We start from the raw sequence: 20878 nt of genomic DNA, 5'->3' as shown, positions 1-20878 counted from the left end.
TTTTCAAATTAACGGGTTAAAGTTTCAAAATTGAAGTTTTAAAGGATTAATAAAAAATTACTCATTTTTAGAAATAGGAATTTCGTGTCTTCAATAAAACTGATTCGAATGAATATATTTACATTTATGTCTTTGCCATTCTTTCCCAAATTCACTTCCTTTCCTGTCAAAGACAGATTTTTTTTTTTTAAATCAATTTTTAGAGAAAACAGTTTTAAGAAATATTTGAAAAATCACTGTTTTTGATAAAAATAGAGGAAAATTTGTGAAAATATGTCTAAAATAAAAATATTTACCTATTTATTTGAATTAAATTTACTGAGGGCAAGAAATTCATATCTCTTAAAATTAAATAAAATATCTTAACAACTCTCTTTTTATTATCCCTTTAAAACTGCAAAATTTTAAGTTTAGCATGTTATATGCCATAGACCCAGCTGTCTCGGAGAAAAATGGGTTGCAGGTTTGAGCTCAGTAGCCCAATAGCTACATGATATCTTAAGAATCTGAAAACTCTTTTATTATGAAAATATATATTATCTGAGCTATTTATGAAATTATTTATATGACCGTGTAGCAGTTTGCAGAGGAAGTTTAATCATTTATGTTACTAGAAAATGACATTCATTATATTCAATTTATTCATCCATTTTCTTCAAAAATTGTTAAAACTTTTATTCTGAAAAAAGCATTATATTGCATTATATTACGAGGGCGATTTGATAAGTCAGTGACTTTTTGAATTTCCCGCGCAGTTACTCTAAATGCAACAGTCTGCCATCAGCTGTAATCTACCTGTGGACAACTTTCTAATTTCGAGCAAGCTACGTCGTTCAGTTGGTGTTTGATAGCCGTTCAAAGACAACCTAGAGAATTTTTACGAAAATGGAAAAAAGTGAATTTCGTGTGCTGATTAAGTATTCGCGGTCAAAGTCCACGAATTGGGATACGAACTGGTACCCCATCCAGCATATTCGCCAGATTTACCTGCGATTATTTTCTGTTTCCAAACCTAAAGAAATGGTTGGGCGGTAAGAGATTTGAGTCGAATGAAGAAGTCATTACCGAAACAAACGCATATTTTGAGAGCTTTAAGAAAACCTATTATTTGGAGGGAATAATATCGAGATAAAAGGTGATTATGTGGAAAATTAAATTGTTTATTTGTGGAAAATAATTTGTTTTATTCAAAAAGTCATTGACTTATCGTACCGCTCTCGTATATAAGGAATTTTTGAAATAACAAATTCAAAATAATAAATATTGAATAATTTCAAAAATTAATCAGTGTGTCTCAATATGCTTTTATAAACATAATTTCTCATTTGTGGTGAATATTTTCGACTTGAATTTCAGAAATTTATTTTTTGAATTGAAATAGTGAAATTGGTACAATCAGGACTCTCCTGGCTGTAGTACCGGCTGTTGGGCGATTTCACGTCAAAGCTTTTAATAATAATATAATAATAATAAGATTAACTTTAAATTAACTTATTTATGAGACATATTTATGATGGAATACAGAACTATATTTCATTATTTCTGCCAAGTGATCTCAAGTCGTATTAAGAAGGATACTCTCGAACGGAACTGCAAATTTGATTTAATGCTTCAATATATATTTAAGTACATTCGTACCTGCACATAAATACATACATACATATATCTACTATATAGTTCAGTGGCAGGCTTTCTGTCTCGTGCCAGTATGCAACAATAAATGATGTGGAAATCATTTAAAATATTTTTACACAAAAACAAATATATATGTGTAACCTCCTAACTGAGCAGTTTCACTCTAGCAGCAGTTATTAAAAGCTTATCTTTCCCGTACACGCTTTGTGTTGACTAGTCGTCTAGAAAAAAAAAATGTATATAAATAAAAATAAATAAATAAAGAAAATATCAAATTTTATGAGTAAAACCAAACATACACGTTCGCAGTACAAAAAAAAAAAGTCCAAAATAACACAGCACAACAACAACTACTACAATAGCAAATAAAATAAGTCCAAAAGCAAAGATACACTTGTTGGTCCAAAAAAAAAAGCCTGCCAAGCAACATGTTGCCAATAGCAAGCAAATCCGTAATGAAAATCCTTTAACAACTCAATATCAGCAGCAGCATCTTTTAAAGCACCACCCAACCCTTGTACTTGTGCACAATGGAAAGCCAAGCCACTAATACAAACAAGGTCATGTGGATTATACGGTGTTGTGGCAGCAGCAATGTAAGCACTGAAAACAGCAACCGAAGCAGTGGCGGAGAGGGAAGTATTAAGCAGTACTCATGCCATCAATGAAATTGGCAGACTTCATATAAATTGCAGCAACAACATGTTGAAACATTTTATTATTGTGACATCCTTTGAGGCGATAACACCTGTAGAGCGCTGCGTGGCGAAAGGAGCAATAATTTTAATTGCACTACATATACGTGTGCGCGTGTGTTTGTGTGTGTGTTCAAAAGCTTGTATATGTTAAATTCTCCGTATCCATAATTGAATAGAAGAAGGCAAAATAATTGTTAAGTGATATATTATCAATTTATGCAAAATCGTAGCATATGGCAAGTTGAAGTCAATGAGAAAACCTCTCTGTCGTTGCAAACGATTTTCATAGTCGGTTCTTATTGAGTCGTTTGGGTTTATTAAACGATACAGTGTATTGCGGTAGTTAGTAAAATGCCTGAATTTCCGCCGGAAACACCAGTTTCAAGTGAAACTCATCGCGGTACTACTTTGAATATTGCGAGTGGAACGCGTTCCTCCACTCCAAATTTTGGTCATACGAATCGTTGTACGATTGCGGTGATTGTCTACTTTGCTTTATTATTGGATAATGTTTTACTCACAGTTATTGGTAACTAACTTAATATATTTTCTTAGTTATCTAAGAAGAATATTTATGTAATTTAATATTAATATAATATAATTTAATATATATTATAATATTTGAACTAAAGACAGTTTATGTTATGCTTTGATGATAGTCATATCCTTGGCTCATCGCTTGTAAATAATAAATAACAAGTGATTGTCTTAAGTGGCTCATTTATTTCAGAATGAATTTTATTAAATGCCAGAGAAGTAATACTTAAAGTGTTAATTAAATATTAATATAAAAGAAAAAAGAAAATTAAATATTAAATATTTTAATAAAATTAATTATCTGAGGATTTTTCATATACAATACATATGTTCAATAGATGAATATTAAAGTTTGATTTAAATATATTACATAAATAATAAAAATAATATAAATTTTAAACACAATAAACTATATATCTATAATATATAAACTAAGTTGTCCTTTGTTCCTACTGTATGGATACTGAATCAATCTGCATGACATTTATGTTACACAATTCTATATAAATGGATCTAAGATAAGCTAAAACATTCTTACTTAGAGGCAATATTTAGAAAGGTCATCATGTAAAAAACATATTAAAACCCAATTTTCTGTAAAGCTTCAAAATGTGGTTACAGTTTATATAATAATCTTTAAAACTGAGTCCATGATCCTCTAAATATTATTAGTAACTAAGCGTGAAGTTTTGAGTAGTGAATTGCAACAACAAAAATTTTTTTCATATTTTAATTAATTCAATTTTTGGCTGACCATATCGCTTTTTCGAATACCCGTTATCTCTTGTCTTTTGGAATTTTTTTTTTTTAATTATTAAATTCAATTTCAAAATTAATTAATTCAATTATTTTACAACTGGTTTATGAATTCGTTGTGATATAACACAACAAGTGAATTCGTTTTTTAAATTTCACAGCAAGATTTGAGTCAGTTGAGCACTGACACTAAGCTTCAAATTCGGCAGGGTACGAGTTCAACCCTTGGTATTTGCGTTCTCAAAAATTATTTACAAATAATTAAATATAAGAAACAATTCCAAAATACCACTAATAATGGATATTTGGCAATATTCGAAACAGCTGTATGATTAAAATTTAATTTAATTTAAAACGACATAAGGTTACTGGAATAACTTTTAGTAGATCTATAAGTTGAAACCTTTTGGATGACCGAAACGATTGGTACCAACACGATTTTTTTCCATAGTTAATTTAAGTTTGAGGACTAGCCAAAAGTCGCACGACGTCTTATGAGGTGATTAAAGTGGATAATCATTAAAAATAATGCATTTTTTATTGTCAAGAATTAACGCACCATGTTAATTTTGTGCGATGATACATTTTAATGCAACAAAAAACATTTGCTTGACTCTGAATATTCCGGTCAAATATGTCATATGGAACATATTTAATATGAACAATTTCTTGCATTTCTTAAATGTCAGAAAACAATCATTTTGCTCTTCTGATAACCTCCATGCCACACGCTAACATTTTGTTTTCAGTTCGTATTGGAAAGACCAAATTTAATCATCAATATCAATGGCTATTATGGTTGACAGACATAAATGCTCCTTCCGAACATGTCTTTGCAATACTAAACCACCTAGGTTTTTAGATCATCTGTCAGTGTAAAATGTATGATGGATAGACCGTCTCAAATCTTTATTTAAAAGTCGATAGGGTGTAGCTTTCAGTACAGAGTGGTGGTTTTGGACAATTTTTGTTGACTAGCTCGATGTTTTATTAATTACGTATGGTTTTAGATGACGGTATTTAGTCATCGTCTACAAGGTCCACATGACCGTCACGTAATTACCCAAAAGTATTGAAAAAACTGTACAAAGGCTGTAAATCCTTTTTGATATACATGTTTTAGTGGAGTACATTTCTAAGCCACTTTTACTGAATTTATTGCGACATGTCAAGAGAGTTCGCTTCAGTTTATATAGTAAAGAAATAAAGTATAGATCATTTACTCATACATGTCGTTGTGTATTGTACTGCAGTTTCATTCATTTTATAAAAATCAGGAGTTCTGGAGAAAATGCAAACTATTAACTATATTTTTAATGTACAAATATCTGAATATGCAATACATTGTGTTAACTTCTAAAACATTGCTTCGATACCATCTTGACTGCGTTTAAAAACAGATTATTATGATTGATAGGTTGGTGTCATTGATTTTAAAATAGAGATGAACGGATAAAATTCTTGAATCACATTAATATATTGTAAAACGGGTGAAACTATTTTCAACATGATGTTTTTAAAGCATATCTAGACTTTTCATCCCATTGATTAAATATATATATATATTTATGTATGAAAGTGATTCCGTTCGGGGCTAGCGTTTTTAATGGTCACCAAATATCTACATTCTGTTGCAAAAAACTTTGTAAAATCATTATTAAAATATCAAAGATAATGGTTTTGTAATGTTTATACATAAAAAGGAGAACTATATTTTAGTTTTTCCACAAAGATGGCCCTGAAAAAATTTATTTTCATCATAATTTATCGAGGGTTTTAAAAATACTCTTTAACATTTAATGTACCCTTTACCTGTAATTTTTTAACCTATAAAAAAGATTATTTTACTAATAATTAACATTGAAACTTTCAAATATTTCTATTATTTTCCCTAACAAGCCTCTTTCAGTTCAGAATATTTCTAATACACAAAATTAATCAAAATTCTAATTATCGATTATCTATTTTTTCATATTTTTTTCCTTTACTAATTGCTTTTTTGTTCTATTTTCAGTGCCTATTTTACCGGGTTATCTAGCCTCCATTGACAATAAAACACATTATACTTCACTGGACACAGTCGGCGGTTTTAATGCTGCCACAAGTCAAAGTGGCAGCGCAATATTACCACAAAATATAGCATATAGAAATCTGGATGGTTCGCCAAATCTACAAGCAGTTTTAACAAAACATCCCATTCCCGCAGGAAAATCAATGGTGAACTTCACACTACCACCTACAGCAATCGAGGACAAGTCTGCCTCTGCAGCCACAACAGCAGCACAAAGGCAAATTAAACATCTGGTGAGTAGCGGAAATGGCACAACCATAAAAAATATAACAGCCGGAAACAACAATACCGTTAACAATTCGTCAAATGGCAGACGTGATGAAGGAAAAAATGGAAGAAACACCATGGATACACTCTCGAGTGAGAATGGTTCAATTGGTATTTTGTTGGCTATGAAAGCATTAGTTCAATTGATTTTTAATCCAATTGTGGGTAACTTATCTAGCAAACGTTTCGGTTATCGTGTACCCATAGTTGCTGGAACATTTTTTCTCTTGGTGTCATCCTTAGGTTCGTCACTTCTCTTTACTCTATTTTGAAATAAAAATCTAAATAGAATATTTACTTTGTTCTATTATCTATTATCTGTACTCCATTTGTCTTTTAGTTTTCGCTATTGGAGAAGCGTACTTTACGCTTTTACTTGCACGTGCTATACAAGGTATTGGTTCGGCTTGCATTGGAGTCTGTGGCATGAGTTTAGTGGCACAAGTAAGTTTATATTTAAAGAAGCAAATACTATCTTCAACCACTAAATGAAAGAAACAAAATAACTAATGAAAATGTTGTAGAGTTATCCAGAGGAGGGGCGTCGTTCTAAAGTAATGGGCATCATTTTGGGTAGCATTGCGTTGGGCGTATTATTGGGTTATCCATTTGGTGGCATACTTTATGATTTAATTGGAAAGTCGGCACCATTTATTATACTATCGGCAATCATATTTCTCAACTTAGGTAAGTTTAAATAATTTTGAGAAAAAATCGTTTCTGCTAAGTATTAAATATTATTAAAGCTATGCAATTGGTAACAATGGATTTATCAGTACAACCTGAGGTATGACAATACACTATCATAAACTGTTGATTATTTGTGTATAAAAACTTAAACAATTTTATGTTTCAATTATTTAAAACCTTCAATATGAAGTAATTAATAATCTAACAAAAAACTGTTAGATGTGTTAAGAAGAATCAGATTATCAGAATGTATATAACTTATATATAGTATAGTCAATAATCAGTTAATCTTTTAATTTTTTGTTAAACAAATATTAGTTTTAATATGTTTATTACATTTTTTTCTAGTTTATGCTTTTTAAGTTTAGTTAATTTGCAAACAACAGATTATAAAGCAATACCTCACCTAAGTTCACTTTTTATCTTAAAACTTTATAATTTCCTTGAATATAGTTAATCGCTGATGCTGGTGAACAAAAACAACAAAAATGGCAGCCAATCATACAAAATAAAATGATAATGGCCATTGTCATTGCTCTATGGTTATCTACGTCTACAATGGCTATATTGGAACCTTGTCTCCCAATTTGGTTACTGCAGTATATAAAACCAACAAACTGGCAACTAGGCACTGTTTTTATACCAGATTCAGTTGGATATTTTGTAGGTACAAATTTTTTTGGTACTGTTGCCTATAAATACGGACAAGTCAAGGTTTCCTGTATATCACTTCTATTAGTTGGTATATCATCTATACTGGTAAGTACATATATAAAAAAATATTTATATTACAATTTTATTAATAAATGATTACGTTGTAAATTTTATATATATGAATTTATTTATAGATACCAAGTGCTACGACTGTGGCGCAATTGCTGCTTCCACATTTCGGACTAGGTTTAGGAATAGGAATTATTGATGCAGCGCTAGTACCATTGTTAGCAACTTTTGTTGATTCTGCTATGCCGCAAGATGAGCAAATAGATGCAGATAATTTGGCTAATACAAATTCAATGTCCAGCTATGGCACCGTTTATGCCATACAGCAAACTTCTGTTAGTCTTGCTTACGGTTTAGGTATGGTTTTAAAATATATCAATAATATTATTATAATATACGATACACATTATGTTAATTATTTTTTATTTGGATTCAGCTCCATTGATAGGCGGTGAATTAGCACAAGCATTAGGTTTTGCTTGGATAATGCGCATAGTCGGCTTTTTTAATATGTTATATGGTCCAGTACTTGTGTGCCTTTATCAAAAATATGATCCAAAGGTAAGTAATAGTTCTATACAAGATTGTTTTTAATTATTCATAAAAGCTGGAAGTGTCTTAAAAACGAAGAGGACGAATTTATCGCACTTAGATCGAAACTAAATGAAACACACTTCATAGGTTAATTAACTTTACACTTCCAAACTATTGTAGTCTTTTCCAAGCTAAAAATGGAGCCATCCATGCTAAAGCTGAGATGGTTAATTATAGTACAAAATCGTACAGCAATATCTATATTCATAAGAATAGTACCTTCGTACTAAAAAGATTAAGAATAGATTTGTTTGGCCGTTGATCATGCCGCAGCAAACAACCGTTATTTTATTAAGGTTTTAAGCCATTCTTATATTGTGGGAAACGTTAGGGCTGATCGACTGGCCAAGCACGACACTATTCTTTCAACGTTCTAAATAGCGTTAGTATTAGAAATCTTTGTATCTACTTTAAAAAGTCTTATTAGACAAAAAGTTACTGCAAAAACTCAGAATATCTAGGAGATAGGACAATTCTGGCAACTATGTCCAAAAATATCCACAAAAAAATTAAGACTTTTCTCAATTCAACAAGAAGTAATGTTTTATACTTTCCACATTTATCATGTTAATAATAATCGTACAAAAAATCTTTTATAGTTCAAATCACTAACAGCCAAGAACTTCCACAGTTTTTCTTCTCTTTTCTTCGTCAAGCAACCAACTCTTTCATTTATAAAATTTCTTAGGAAACCTCCTATACAATATACGAATATATTAATGGATAGTTATATAAAAATGGTTACTTTTACATGAATTTCAGACAATGCGAGAAAAGCAGAATGAACTGCTTTTAACCAATACTGGACGTGGTTCGCAGTATAAGCAACTCTATAATTCAATCGATGCAGAATGAAAAGGATTATTGACCTATAGCACGTTGAAAACAATATAGCAATATCATCATTAAATGGCACATTTTTAAGCTAGTTTTACTTTATGTTTAATTTACTTTACTTTAAAATAATGTTTTCTTATTATGAATTTATATACAATATATAATAATCTAGTCACCTAATAAAAATTTAAAATACATAAATTTAAATTACTTCTATCATTGCATTTCAATAAATTTTTATTCTGGTTCGATGCAATAGTCAAAATTATCTCCCATCAAATCTTTCGGTTTCAATAATTTGGGCCAGCACCAATACAAAATTATTTGCATAACCATATTTCTAATATTGTAAACAAAATGAGTTGCAGAAGAATGGGTAATATTCGACTTTTTATATATATTTATGTAATCCTTTAATTCTAATTGGTGTCATTATTTAATCGATAGGCCCTGCGTCAAACGCCTACAAGTTGCCACCAACTGTAGGCTACAAAGATCATTGCCAGACTAAACAACGTCTGCCAATGTATTCATTTGGCGTGCGATCTACCATGGCTACTAAAAATGTATCACCAGGACCGGGTGGACTCATGTTTACCAATAATCTAACACGTTATGGACCAGATGGAACAGCTAAATATTCGATGGGATTGAAGTTAGGCTCAGCATGTAAGTGCACAACAGTATTTCAATAAGTATGTAATTATTAGAATTGAACTGATACACTTGTCATATATGCGCGAGTATACTGTGTGAATAATATATTAATTGCATTAATTTAATAGGGAAAACTGTTGGGCCTGGACCTCAAGCGCATAGTGTACATCTTGCACCAATTTTCAAAGGTGTTAACCCACCCAAATATACTATGGCGCCTAGAAATAATTTTGCATATAAGACTTCTTCACCTGGACCAAATAAATATATGACTATAGTAGATCCAATCAAACCAAAGGCACCAGCTTTTTCGATGTACGTACATTGCGGTTTCATAATTGACAAATACTTTATTTTCGAGTTATTTTTCTCTTTCATAGGGCGTTGAAGACTGGTATGTCAATTAAATCCAGATCGCCTGGACCAATATACTCATTTAATGATCCTCATTATACAAAACCGACAAGTCCTAAATATACGATGGGAATGAGGACAGGTTTAAGAAACAAACATATTGGCCCTGGAGCTCAAGCATATGACTTGCAGGGATATCATCCCGGAAAGAAAGGACCTGCATATAACTTTGGTATTCGCCATTCAATATGCGCACCGCCCATGATTGTAAAATGCGACAATATTTAATGTTACAATATTTAGAAAGTGATTATGCAAAAAATTGTAAACATCTGCATTTTTTAAAATGTCAAAATTTTCAGTTTTAAAAATAAAAATTTATTCGAAATGCTTTTGTTTTTTATTTTCATTATCAACGAGAAAATTTTGCACTTCGATTGTACTAAATATAATGTAATATACATATAATATAATAGTACATATAATAACAAAATATTGTTTACTCATATTGAAAATATTGAATATTTTAACTCCAAATTTATACTGGATTCACATGAGAGTTTTAAATTACAAATTTTAGCTGTCAAATTTGTAATTTTAGCTGTCAATTGATGTTGCCTTCATACAAAATAAAAATTTTTGGCAGAATTAATTACTGACGGAACTCTCGTGTGAATTCAGTATTATAATACGATACGATTTTAATTTTATTAAAACTTAACACACTCAACATATTTGACTATTTGAATACCAGATCTTCCAAGTATATTTTAAATGGAAGTGATAGTCTTTAATCATGTTACTGACATAAAAAGGACACATCAAATTGATATGATCAAATATAATCTTCCGATAACCAACAGAAAGCAAATCTTTATATTCTTTACACATTAGATTAAAAGATCTCTAAATGACGTACGCAGACACAACAGCTTGTCTAGCATTTAGATTAGGACACAGTAACTACCAGGGCAATTGTATAGCAGATAAACTAGACTCGTTAGCGCAGGCTTAATCTATGTCAGTTATTCTGCATGTAAATGCATGAAATACTGTTTTTTGAAAAAATAGGATAATTTCCGCCAAGACTAAACAAATTGCTCCATCTAATACATCTAACATGATTAAAATGATAATGCTAAGCAACGATCTTTGTGATCTCTGGCAAGAGAAAGAGAAAGAAGTATAAAATTTTAAAACGCGTTATGTAGATGCCCAAAACAGCTAGAATACTTTTTCGTGAACTTTACTAAACTGAGAGAATCTGATATCATAGATCTGAAATTTTTATATATCATATAGCATAATGGAAAAATGTATTTAAACTACACATTTAGTTTTTCTAAACAATTTTTGATTATAGTTGGCTGGTAAAAAAAAAATTTTTTTTAAATTTTACTTTTACTTATAATATAAAATATATATTGTTAACATTTAACAAAGGTATCAAAATTTAAACAAAAATATTTCAAATCTTATTCACGGCTTCAAGAAATTACTATAAAAGTAATAATAGTTATTTGTTGTTTATTTTGTCATTGAAATTGTAAGTACAAATAAAGGCCAAATAGTTGCAAAAATAAAAAATTTATTTTCAAATTTAACATATTTTAGATAGAGAATAACAAAGACGAAATTACTATTTTAATCAGTATTAATTGTTTAACTGGATTACTTTAAGGAGGACTGATTGATTGATTGGTTGTAATTGGATTGAATTCTTGCAAAACTTTATTTATAATGAATTTTAATTTCAATTTAAAAAAGTAAGTTTAACACAATGTATCAACTAGTAACGGTTAATATGAATTGCGTCACACTTCCTGTATATATAGATGACATCAAATAGATGCAAAGATAAAGTATCTAGTTTTTTGGCCGTCAAAGCAAAAAAAAATTTAAAAAATTTTTATTTGAAATATTTGAAAAATAGAATAGACTAAAGATTACTCCAGAATATTTTAATATATAGATATCGTGTTGTTAAATTAAGGTGTGCCAGATTTTTAGACATTTTAATTATCTTGGTATATGTTAAGTGCAAAATTTACGCACATTCCTGTGTTTATGATAAGTCGAGCTTTGAGATTCGACCCGTAATAAACCCGTAATAGAAGGACTTTTATTTATATTTACATTCAATCATATATATATATATTTGGGTTAAGATAATAAATCCTCTAATATGTAACCCAAAACGACTGACTGTAGTGTGCTATGACGTTGATTACTTCAAGTGTTTAGCTTAACACATACATATGTAAAAAATTATTAAAATCAAAATACCTTGCCTAAAAATAAAAAAATATAAGTAAATATATATTAAATACACAATATTTCACGTCATACGAGTATATCTGTGTGTATTTATGTGTATGTATGTTAATATAGTATGAATATTTTAAAAATATTTTAAAATCAAATTATAGCTATGGCGACATCTGGCGTCAATTTATACACACTGTTTTGTTAGCACAGATGTTTTCAATTGTCAAATACCGACGTTCCCATTTTGTTATAAATATTAGTTTGGCATTATTCCGTATATGTGCGATGTAGCTAGTGCAATTTTGTTTTTTGTTTTAACAGTTTGGCTGATTGTTCCGTTAGTTGCGCAAAAGTGGGATTTTAGATGTTCAATTGTATAAAAATTAAAACAGCTAACGGGACGTGTTATTTTTTTATAATTAATATTGTTTCTTAATTAAGTAATATTTACATTAAAAAGGGTAAATTTTAAATAAAAGACACATAATTTTTTATAATTAGGAACGAGAAGATGGAAAAGTCTTCACCGGCAAGTGTAACGGAAGTACTACAAGAAACACCAGCTGTAAATACAGATTATGGTGCAGAAAAAAAAATAAACAACGATGTGGAATTCATACCACCAATGGACGTTGATGGACCAGGATTTTTACAGAAATATTTGAGATCCCAGTCACCTAGTGAGCTATGCGACGCACAAATGTTTAGTGAGGATGAAGTTTTCCGCATAGATCGAAATGGCAAAGTAAAATTTGGCATTGTCCTTGAAACAGTTGATACTAATTCTGGTGGTGAAGAAGAGGAAGAAGATTATGAACGAAATCTTAATAAAGGGGAAGTTCGTGTTAGTTTCTATCCAGAAGGCAAACGTGTTATCTACAGAGAAAATGCGGTTAGTTAGTTTAATTTTAATTAATATTAATTTATAATATATAGTTTTAAAATCTATGTATATTATATATATATATCTACCTAAAAAGTTATTGAACTTGAAAGCAATGTTGTCACCATATTATAAAGGATTATGTAATTTTTTCAAGGATAACTGTCACATGCAAATTAAGATGTTCGTATTTGTGAATAAACCTAATTATTTTAAATTTTTATTTATATTAATTAATATAATATCCTGCCTATATATGTATGCCAATCATTTCAACAGATTACGTGTCAAATTTTATAATATATTTGGCATAATATTTAAACTCTGCTCGCTGCTTAATTAAAATAACAAAATAGTGAAATATTTCTCTACACTAAAATAGCAATAAATTATTAACAAATGTTTTATTTATACATTTGTATTTGTGTAATACATATATAAAATGTTAATGATTCACTTAATCAATGTAAAGAATATACGAACTATGTATCTAAACTAGTAAAGATTTATCCAACAGCTTTAAACCTTATGTATAAAGCTGTTTTTTTTAATATACAACTGTTTTAATAGCTTCCACTGTATCGCATTTGCACTTATAATTGATATTATTTTCTATTCTAAAAAGTAAACAAAAAATTTATAATTAAATCTTACAGTTCCAATATTCTAAAACTTTAGTTGAGCATATAGAAATAATTTATTTTATATTTTGGGTCAATAATAAGATAGTTGACTCCTAGTCCTCCGTACAGACAATGATTTTGTAGCGAAATTTACACCTGGTTGTTCCCGACACTACAAAAATAGCTTAGAAACAGTTTCTTTTTTACAGAATCTTTTTAATTTATTCAGTGCTTGAAGTAATATTTGTATTATATATTTCTTAAGATTTTCATTATCATAATATATATATTAGAATTATTTTCTAACATTCATTTTCATCATACAAACCAAAAATATTAAAAAATTTTTTATTATTAAATGTCACGAAAACACATACACTATTTCATTTTACATATCATCCCTTAATCTTAAACTTTTTAGAAAAATTTTTGTATCAAACACATACTTCCATTCTACATAACATACTTTAATTAAGAACCTATTAAGAAAGGTCAATATCACATCATTTATGCATCATTCATTCTTTACCATTAACAACCTACAAAATAGTAATCCATTTTTTTACTAGTCCCTGATATTGATAAATGGTTTCAAGGGTACACCCAATTTTTCTAGAATCTAAATATTACCATACTTTATACTAACTCACCTCACACCAATCGTTCCTTAGTTTTTTACTCCAGGTGTTTGTGTTGTTGTTATAATCATTACATAATAAATGGTGTTCATACAAACACATTTCTTATATCAGAATATCCAACATTATTGAACTATATTCAATGTTATAATCATTATATAATAAATGGTGTTCACACAAACACATTTCTTATATCAGAATATCCAACATTATTGAACTATATTCAACTGGCATATTACTTTTAAAAGTAATATAGCAAAGTACTAAATTAATCAGTATAGTTTATAAAATAGTTTCTATATAATTGTGTAATTTTTCTCTAAGAAACTCTTAAAAAAGTTATATCACCACATAAAGATATGTACTATAATTTATTTTTATAAATTCTAATTCAATAATTTCAATAAAACAATATCAATTTATATTACATTTTGATTTTTATTATTATTATAATTAAACAAGTATACTTTATTCAATCCACAGATTGGACTAGTCGATCGCTCGTTTATGCTTGGTGACATAGTTCGTAGATTGGTTAAAGGTATGGACACACAACGTGGTTATGTGCAAGAAGTTAAAATAAATGCCGATGTGAAAGTATGCGGTAGTAAATATGTGGTGACAAATATATCATCTGAGAGATTGTCAGACTTAACAGACTTATATAATGAATGTGTAGTGGTGATGGGTCCATGGGTCGGTACCGTTAAAGAAGTTGAGGAAAGAGCAGTATTAAGGTAAAACACCTATTAATGTATTTTTAAGAAAAATTGCTAATACATTGATTCGTATATATCCTAGATCCACTAGCGGTGTGCGTTTTGATTTGGATTCAACTGAATTTGATAACTTTAACGATAACCGTTCTGCAAATGGTACAGTGTTTAATACTCATTTTTTCTATCCTGGTAATACAGTTATTGGTCGCCCACATCAAATGTCAAGTGTTAAATTATTGCCACCATTTAAACCATTACCTTTCGATATTAGAGGCAAAGCTATTAAAGCACAATATACAGTTGAGTCACTTTATGTACAGAGTGCATGGGTGCATTGGCAGTGTAGAGCATTGTCTGAAGATTCGACTGCTGAAACCACAAAAATCGAAGAACCAAAAAATTTTTTCGATGGTGAAGACTTAAAGCAAATAAAGCCTTTAAAATTACCTGATTTATTGCGTATGAATGATCTATTCTTTTTTGAATTGTTGTCTACGGATAAAATTGTAAAAAAATCTGACTGGGATCGAGAACAGGGTAAATAATAAAAAATGAATTTATGAAACATTTTAGTTAATTTAATTTCGTTTTCACATTTAGCACAAAAATTTAAAAAAATATTCAAGGAACAGCAAAAACGAAATGATAAATGTTTGTATCAACATAAAGGTAATGCTTTAAAGAAATTAAAGAAGCTACCACAAGCTGAATCTACAAATAGAATTAAGTCTGCATTCAAAACTAAGTTCCAAATGCCTTCGCATCAAAAAATATCGAGTAATGATTCAGATGAGGATGAAGAAGCAGAAAGCGATAAAGAGGATGACTCAAGCTGGATTGATGAAAGTTCAAGTGCTACTACTTCAGCTACTGTATCCAATTCGTCTTTTGACGAGCCAAGAGATCGTAAACGTACGCGTAAAGTGAAAATGTTACGAAAGTCTAAAAGAAGTAGTTCATATGCATCAACAGATAAGTTACAGAAAACGTTTAAATATGGAGAAAAAGTAGCCGTCGAAGCACTAGTTATGCATAGTAAAATAACCATAATGTGGCAAGATGGCACGAGAGAAACCGATATTCCTTCGACTGAATTATATCATATTAATCAATTGGACACTCATGTAAGTATAATATATTGTTTGTTATTTGGAAATATTTTGGTAACCCCAAAAAATGGCGTAGGAATTTTTCCCTGGCGACTATGTGATGTATGAAAAGGATAGTAACGATATGACTTATCGTGATTATGGTGTAATTCAGTCAGTTGATCATTATGGAAGAACGGCTCGTGTGAAATGGTTTACAACATACACCTACAGTGAAGAGCCCAAGTAATTGTATACACATATTTTATTGTCGAAGATTTTAATATTATTCGTTCTATTTATAGGCCTACCTATAACGGTATAACAGAGGAAAGTGTTTATGACCTGAAAGATCATCCAGATTTCCAATATCGCCCTGGTACAATTGTCACACGTGTAGACAATTTCGATGTTGCGAATAATACAAATGCTGCAGGTCAGATCATAAATACTTGTCAAGAGGGCACTGTAAAGGTTAGATGGGTAGACGGCAGTATCACCTCCTGCTGGCCACAAGATCTGTTTGAAGTTGTAGACCATGAGCATGATGAGTACAGTGAAGCTTCTGATGATTCTTGGGAAACTCAATCGGAAAACAGTGAATACGGTGATGATCTCACTATTAAAATGTGTCCATCGCATACACTTACAAGCTTAGAAACGGCACGAGTTTCTTTAGCGCGATTAGAAGAAATTTTCCATTTAAGTCCTAATCTGCAAAGTACTGAAGTAAGTGTATGATTTTGTCCCTTTATAATTATATATAAAAATTAATGAAATTATTCAATTAGGTTATGAAGAAACTTATTCATGCCTACAAAACCTGTCGTTCCTTAGATCGTGTAATGGATACCAGATTTTTCCACGAAGAAAACTTTATGGTAAAGTATATTTTATTTTGTTAAATAAACATAATAATAACAAATAGCTTAACAATTATTAAGGGGCTCATTGAACGGGTACGTAAAAGTGGAAGTCAAACTGAATCAGAGCGCGCATTAGAACGTAAAATTCGTCTTTTCGGAGATAGAACTCCGTCAACATCTGATAACACAATTGAGAATAAAACTAAAATGATGTTTAATTTATCGTCAACACCTTTAAAATGTAAAACAAAAAGTAATACAAATGAAATGTGTCTGCAAACTGCCACTAAAGAATCTGCTGGGTCAGATACCAATGATCCAAGTGTAACTGTGCCAAAAACAGACAACTACAGCACAAACGCGCAAAATAACGAAAAAAATAATTTGTTGTCATGTGCTATATATAACATTGAAAGAGCTTACGAAGAGACATGTAAACTAAAATTTAGTAACACTTCAGTTGCATCTCAGGTAAGTGAATAATGGACGTTAGTAATAAATTTTGTCTGCTGATTTGCTATTTAATACAAGTTTGTTATTTTTATTAATTTTATTAACATTTTAAAATCAGGATGATTCTGGTAATTATTCTCGGAATGAAGGTAGTGCTGCTAGCTTAACTGATACAGTCAATCCCGATGGAATCAACTCCTTTTATAAAACTACTGATGATCCAATTTCCATTTCCAACTATAGCATTGACATAACTGACGACGCAGCTTCTGAATGCGCACGTTTGTGTACTTTACTCAAAGAGCAATTGCATAAATTTGTAGAACAAATACAAGAGAAGTTTTTCAATACTCCTAATATTCCTGAAGATAATTTATCTGCATTAAAGGAATTTGACAGTAAAGAAGAGATGGATAGCTCAAAATCCGATGATGAAAAAGAAGTCATTACAAGATTGAAACCTTCTGGTGTTCTACAAAGCTTTAAGTTATATGCTCATGCACCAAAGTCACACAAATTTTATTTGACCGTTTTTAGTCCCATCAATGCCCAGTCTTATTTTAAAGCGGTTCAGCGTGAGCATCGGATGTTGCGAAGTTCGTTGCCGCCAGGAGTTTATATAAGGCAATAAGTTAAAAATATAATTATGCAATTATCATTACTAACTAAATTAATATATGTAGGGTATTTGAAGACCGTTTGGATTTATTAAGTGCCATGATTGAAGGTCCCAAAAATACTCCATATGAGAACGGACTTTTCTTTTTTGATTTTCAACTCGGACGTGATTATCCCCGTAACCCCCCGACTTGCCACTACATTAGTTACTGTACGGATCGCTTAAATCCTAATTTATATGAAGGTGGAAAAGTTTGTGTTTCATTATTGGGTACATGGTCCGGACGTAATACGGAGATTTGGGGCGTAAACAGTACACTACTGCAAGTGCTTGTTTCAATACAAGGCTTAATACTCGTAAACGAACCTTATTATAACGAAGCCGGTTATGAAAAGCATAAAGGTATTATAAAACCAAGTTCTTTCTATTATAAACATTGCATTACTATGTTTTTTTTTTTTGTATTTGTTACAAATGATTAGAAACTCAACAGGGACATGAAAATTCCCGTATGTACAACGAAATGGCCACTATTAAGTTGGTCCAAGCGACTAGCAAATTGTTGGCACAACCTAGCGAACTATTTCGCCAAGAAGTTTGTGATTATTATAGTGTTAATGGTCGACGATTTTATAACCGAATTAAAGGTTACATTCAATTAAGCAATGATATGACTGCAAAAACACCAACCGGCTTTAGATCTTTAGGTAAGCAATTAAATTATTACAAAATAGAATATATACAAAATTAGCTCTAGGCAAGAACAGCATTTAGTTAATCTGTATTATAATTTCTGTATCATGAAATACCATAAGAGTATTTAATTTGATATTGTGTTTTAAATATATATTCATGACAGGCTAATAGTATGTTATTTAGTTATTAAATAGTAATATATAGTAATATAGTTTTTATAGTATTTGTACAAGTTTTTAATATATATATAACAAATGTTATTTATATATTTATTTATTTTTTCCTTTTTTATGTTAATGAATTTTTTTATTAAGAAAAAGAAAAATTATATTATATTATAATATAATAATATAAAATATAAAATCATATTATGTATTTATGTTAATAAATTTTTTCTCTAGGCGATACAGTTAGCATTTTACCAGATTTTCCACTTGTACCTGCCAGTCGTGGATTTTGTCTAGCCGTCAAAGGTCTGTTGGATCATCTGGATACTCAATTACGTTTCTTGTACGATGACAACACCATCAACAAACCCGAATTAAGTTTTGGATTCATCAACACAGAGGAACAAATACCGTTAGATTAATTATTTTTCAATTACCACAAGTCCTTTAATCTATGCTGCAGTTTAATTAACGTTTAATTTTTAAACGTTCCCAATATTATATAAAAAAATAACACCTAAATTATGCATTGCCAAAATTTTACATAGCACTTTGTTATATTCAGAAACAAATTCAAAATAATACAACAAATTTTATTTAGCATTATGTTAATATTAAATTCAATTTCTTTGAACCAATTTTGCAGTATTTGTTTTTTCGTACTTTCATTCCAATATTTATGAAAAGTGATATCAACTATTTAAAATTTAAAAGAAAATTGTTTTAAATTATATATATATTACGCTAAAACATATTATGAAACTCAAAATTTAATCTATTCTGCTAAATTCAAATTTAGCTCTATAATTAAATTTCTTCTAAACGAAATCGAATTAATTCCTTATACGAATTTTTTATATTGGTTATAACAGTATTTTTTTGTTTGCCTCTATATTTCAGAATTGATAAATAATAACAAATTTAAAATTCGTGTTATTAAAAACTATAGCTAGAATAAATTTAAAAAGTTTAAATTGTATATTTATTTTGTTAAATTATATTTAAATATTTATTTAATTGTTATTAACAATATTTTTAATCATTAAATATTAAAGTAAATTTTAAATCTAATATAAAACGAAAATATTAAGTTTTGAAAAAAACTTCACACATGCGAATCGTGGAGTAATATTAGCATGACTTTCTCGGTATTATGTTCTTAGATTAGGTTCTATATACAAGAAAGAATAATATAAAAGCATGCAACAAATAATGCCTCTGCAAACAAAATAGTATTGAAATTTAACAATTGAAAATAAAATATAATTAATTTAATTATTCTATAGCTGGCTTGTAATATCGTTCTAATATAACACAGCAATTAGATTTATTAATAAATATTTCAAACAAAATTAACAAAACTTCAGAAAAATATGCGAACATAAAAGTGAAGTACGGCTTTGGGTTAGTTGATTAATGAACGCTGACTCTGAGCTTAAAATTTGACAGGGCACGAGTTCAATTCCTGATACTTGCGCTCACAAAAAATTATTTACGAATAATTAAATACAAGAATTATTTCCAAGCCCACTGATCATGGGTATTTGGCAATACTTGAAACAGCTGCGTATGGTCAGCCAAAAATTCAATTAATTAAAATAATATAAAAAGAATTTTTGTTGTTGTAGTTCACTACTTTTCGAAAAATCTCGTTTTGAAAAAATTATACTGAAGTATTTATCTCTTTATTATAAATTTTTTATTTATTTATTATCTATTTATGAATATGTTATGCTTATATTAAACAACTTGTTTTATTTAATTTTAAATTGCAGCACACAGTTTCAGCTTTCAATATTTCGTTTGTCTTTAAGCTTACAATTATTAAGCTTTTAATCAACTAATTAAAATCAAATTGCGATACAATCATAATTTTTCAAATATCTAAATTTATAAATGTAGTAACATTTACTTCAACTTTTTACTAATACTTATATATAAATAAATTTAAATAAAATATAACTTGTTAAAATAGTAGATATGAAAGATTTTAACTATATGTATTATTATTATTTGAACTTATTATAAAAATTATAAGT

At 29.4% G+C, this 20878-nt stretch overlaps 3 protein-coding genes across 4 annotated transcripts; all 3 read left to right on the top strand.

The window, feature by feature from the left end:
* Positions 1-2471: 2471 nt before the first annotated feature.
* LOC119684763 (synaptic vesicular amine transporter) lies at positions 2472-8948 on the top strand. The gene is made up of 9 exons (XM_038098876.1): positions 2472-2862; positions 5641-6207; positions 6305-6408; positions 6489-6651; positions 6711-6751; positions 7108-7413; positions 7503-7734; positions 7814-7938; positions 8734-8948. Exons 1-9 carry the CDS (start codon positions 2685-2687, stop codon positions 8824-8826), a joined length of 1809 nt encoding a protein of 602 aa, XP_037954804.1. The 5' UTR covers positions 2472-2684; the 3' UTR covers positions 8827-8948.
* A 96-nt stretch (positions 8949-9044) lies between these two features.
* Positions 9045-10207, top strand: LOC119684762 (outer dense fiber protein 3-B-like). The gene is made up of 4 exons (XM_038098875.1): positions 9045-9184; positions 9256-9477; positions 9594-9780; positions 9846-10207. The coding sequence occupies exons 1-4, from the start codon at positions 9166-9168 to the stop codon at positions 10105-10107; spliced, it is 690 nt and encodes a 229-aa protein (XP_037954803.1). The 5' UTR covers positions 9045-9165; the 3' UTR covers positions 10108-10207.
* A 1226-nt stretch (positions 10208-11433) lies between these two features.
* Positions 11434-19342, top strand: LOC119678020 ((E3-independent) E2 ubiquitin-conjugating enzyme). Of its 2 annotated transcripts, none has more exons than XM_038089642.1 (13): positions 11434-11585; positions 12589-12979; positions 14715-14968; positions 15033-15487; positions 15551-16074; positions 16136-16284; positions 16344-16767; positions 16830-16919; positions 16983-17375; positions 17476-17981; positions 18041-18378; positions 18459-18683; positions 19074-19342. In XM_038089642.1, exons 1-13 carry the CDS (start codon positions 11560-11562, stop codon positions 19259-19261), a joined length of 3963 nt encoding a protein of 1320 aa, XP_037945570.1. In that variant the 5' UTR covers positions 11434-11559; the 3' UTR covers positions 19262-19342. The 2 variants fall into 2 exon arrangements, with proteins under 2 accessions (XP_037945570.1, XP_037945571.1); XM_038089643.1 differs by lacking the exon at positions 11434-11585 and adding an exon at positions 12369-12527.
* The last annotated feature ends 1536 nt before the right edge of the window (positions 19343-20878 follow it).

The sequence above is a fragment of the Teleopsis dalmanni genome, chromosome 2 (genome assembly GCF_002237135.1).
Source record: "Teleopsis dalmanni isolate 2A chromosome 2, ASM223713v2, whole genome shotgun sequence".
Classification (NCBI taxonomy): domain Eukaryota; kingdom Metazoa; phylum Arthropoda; class Insecta; order Diptera; family Diopsidae; genus Teleopsis; species Teleopsis dalmanni.
Note: the sequence above shows the minus strand (reverse complement) of the source record. Positions and strands in the feature narration are given on the sequence as shown.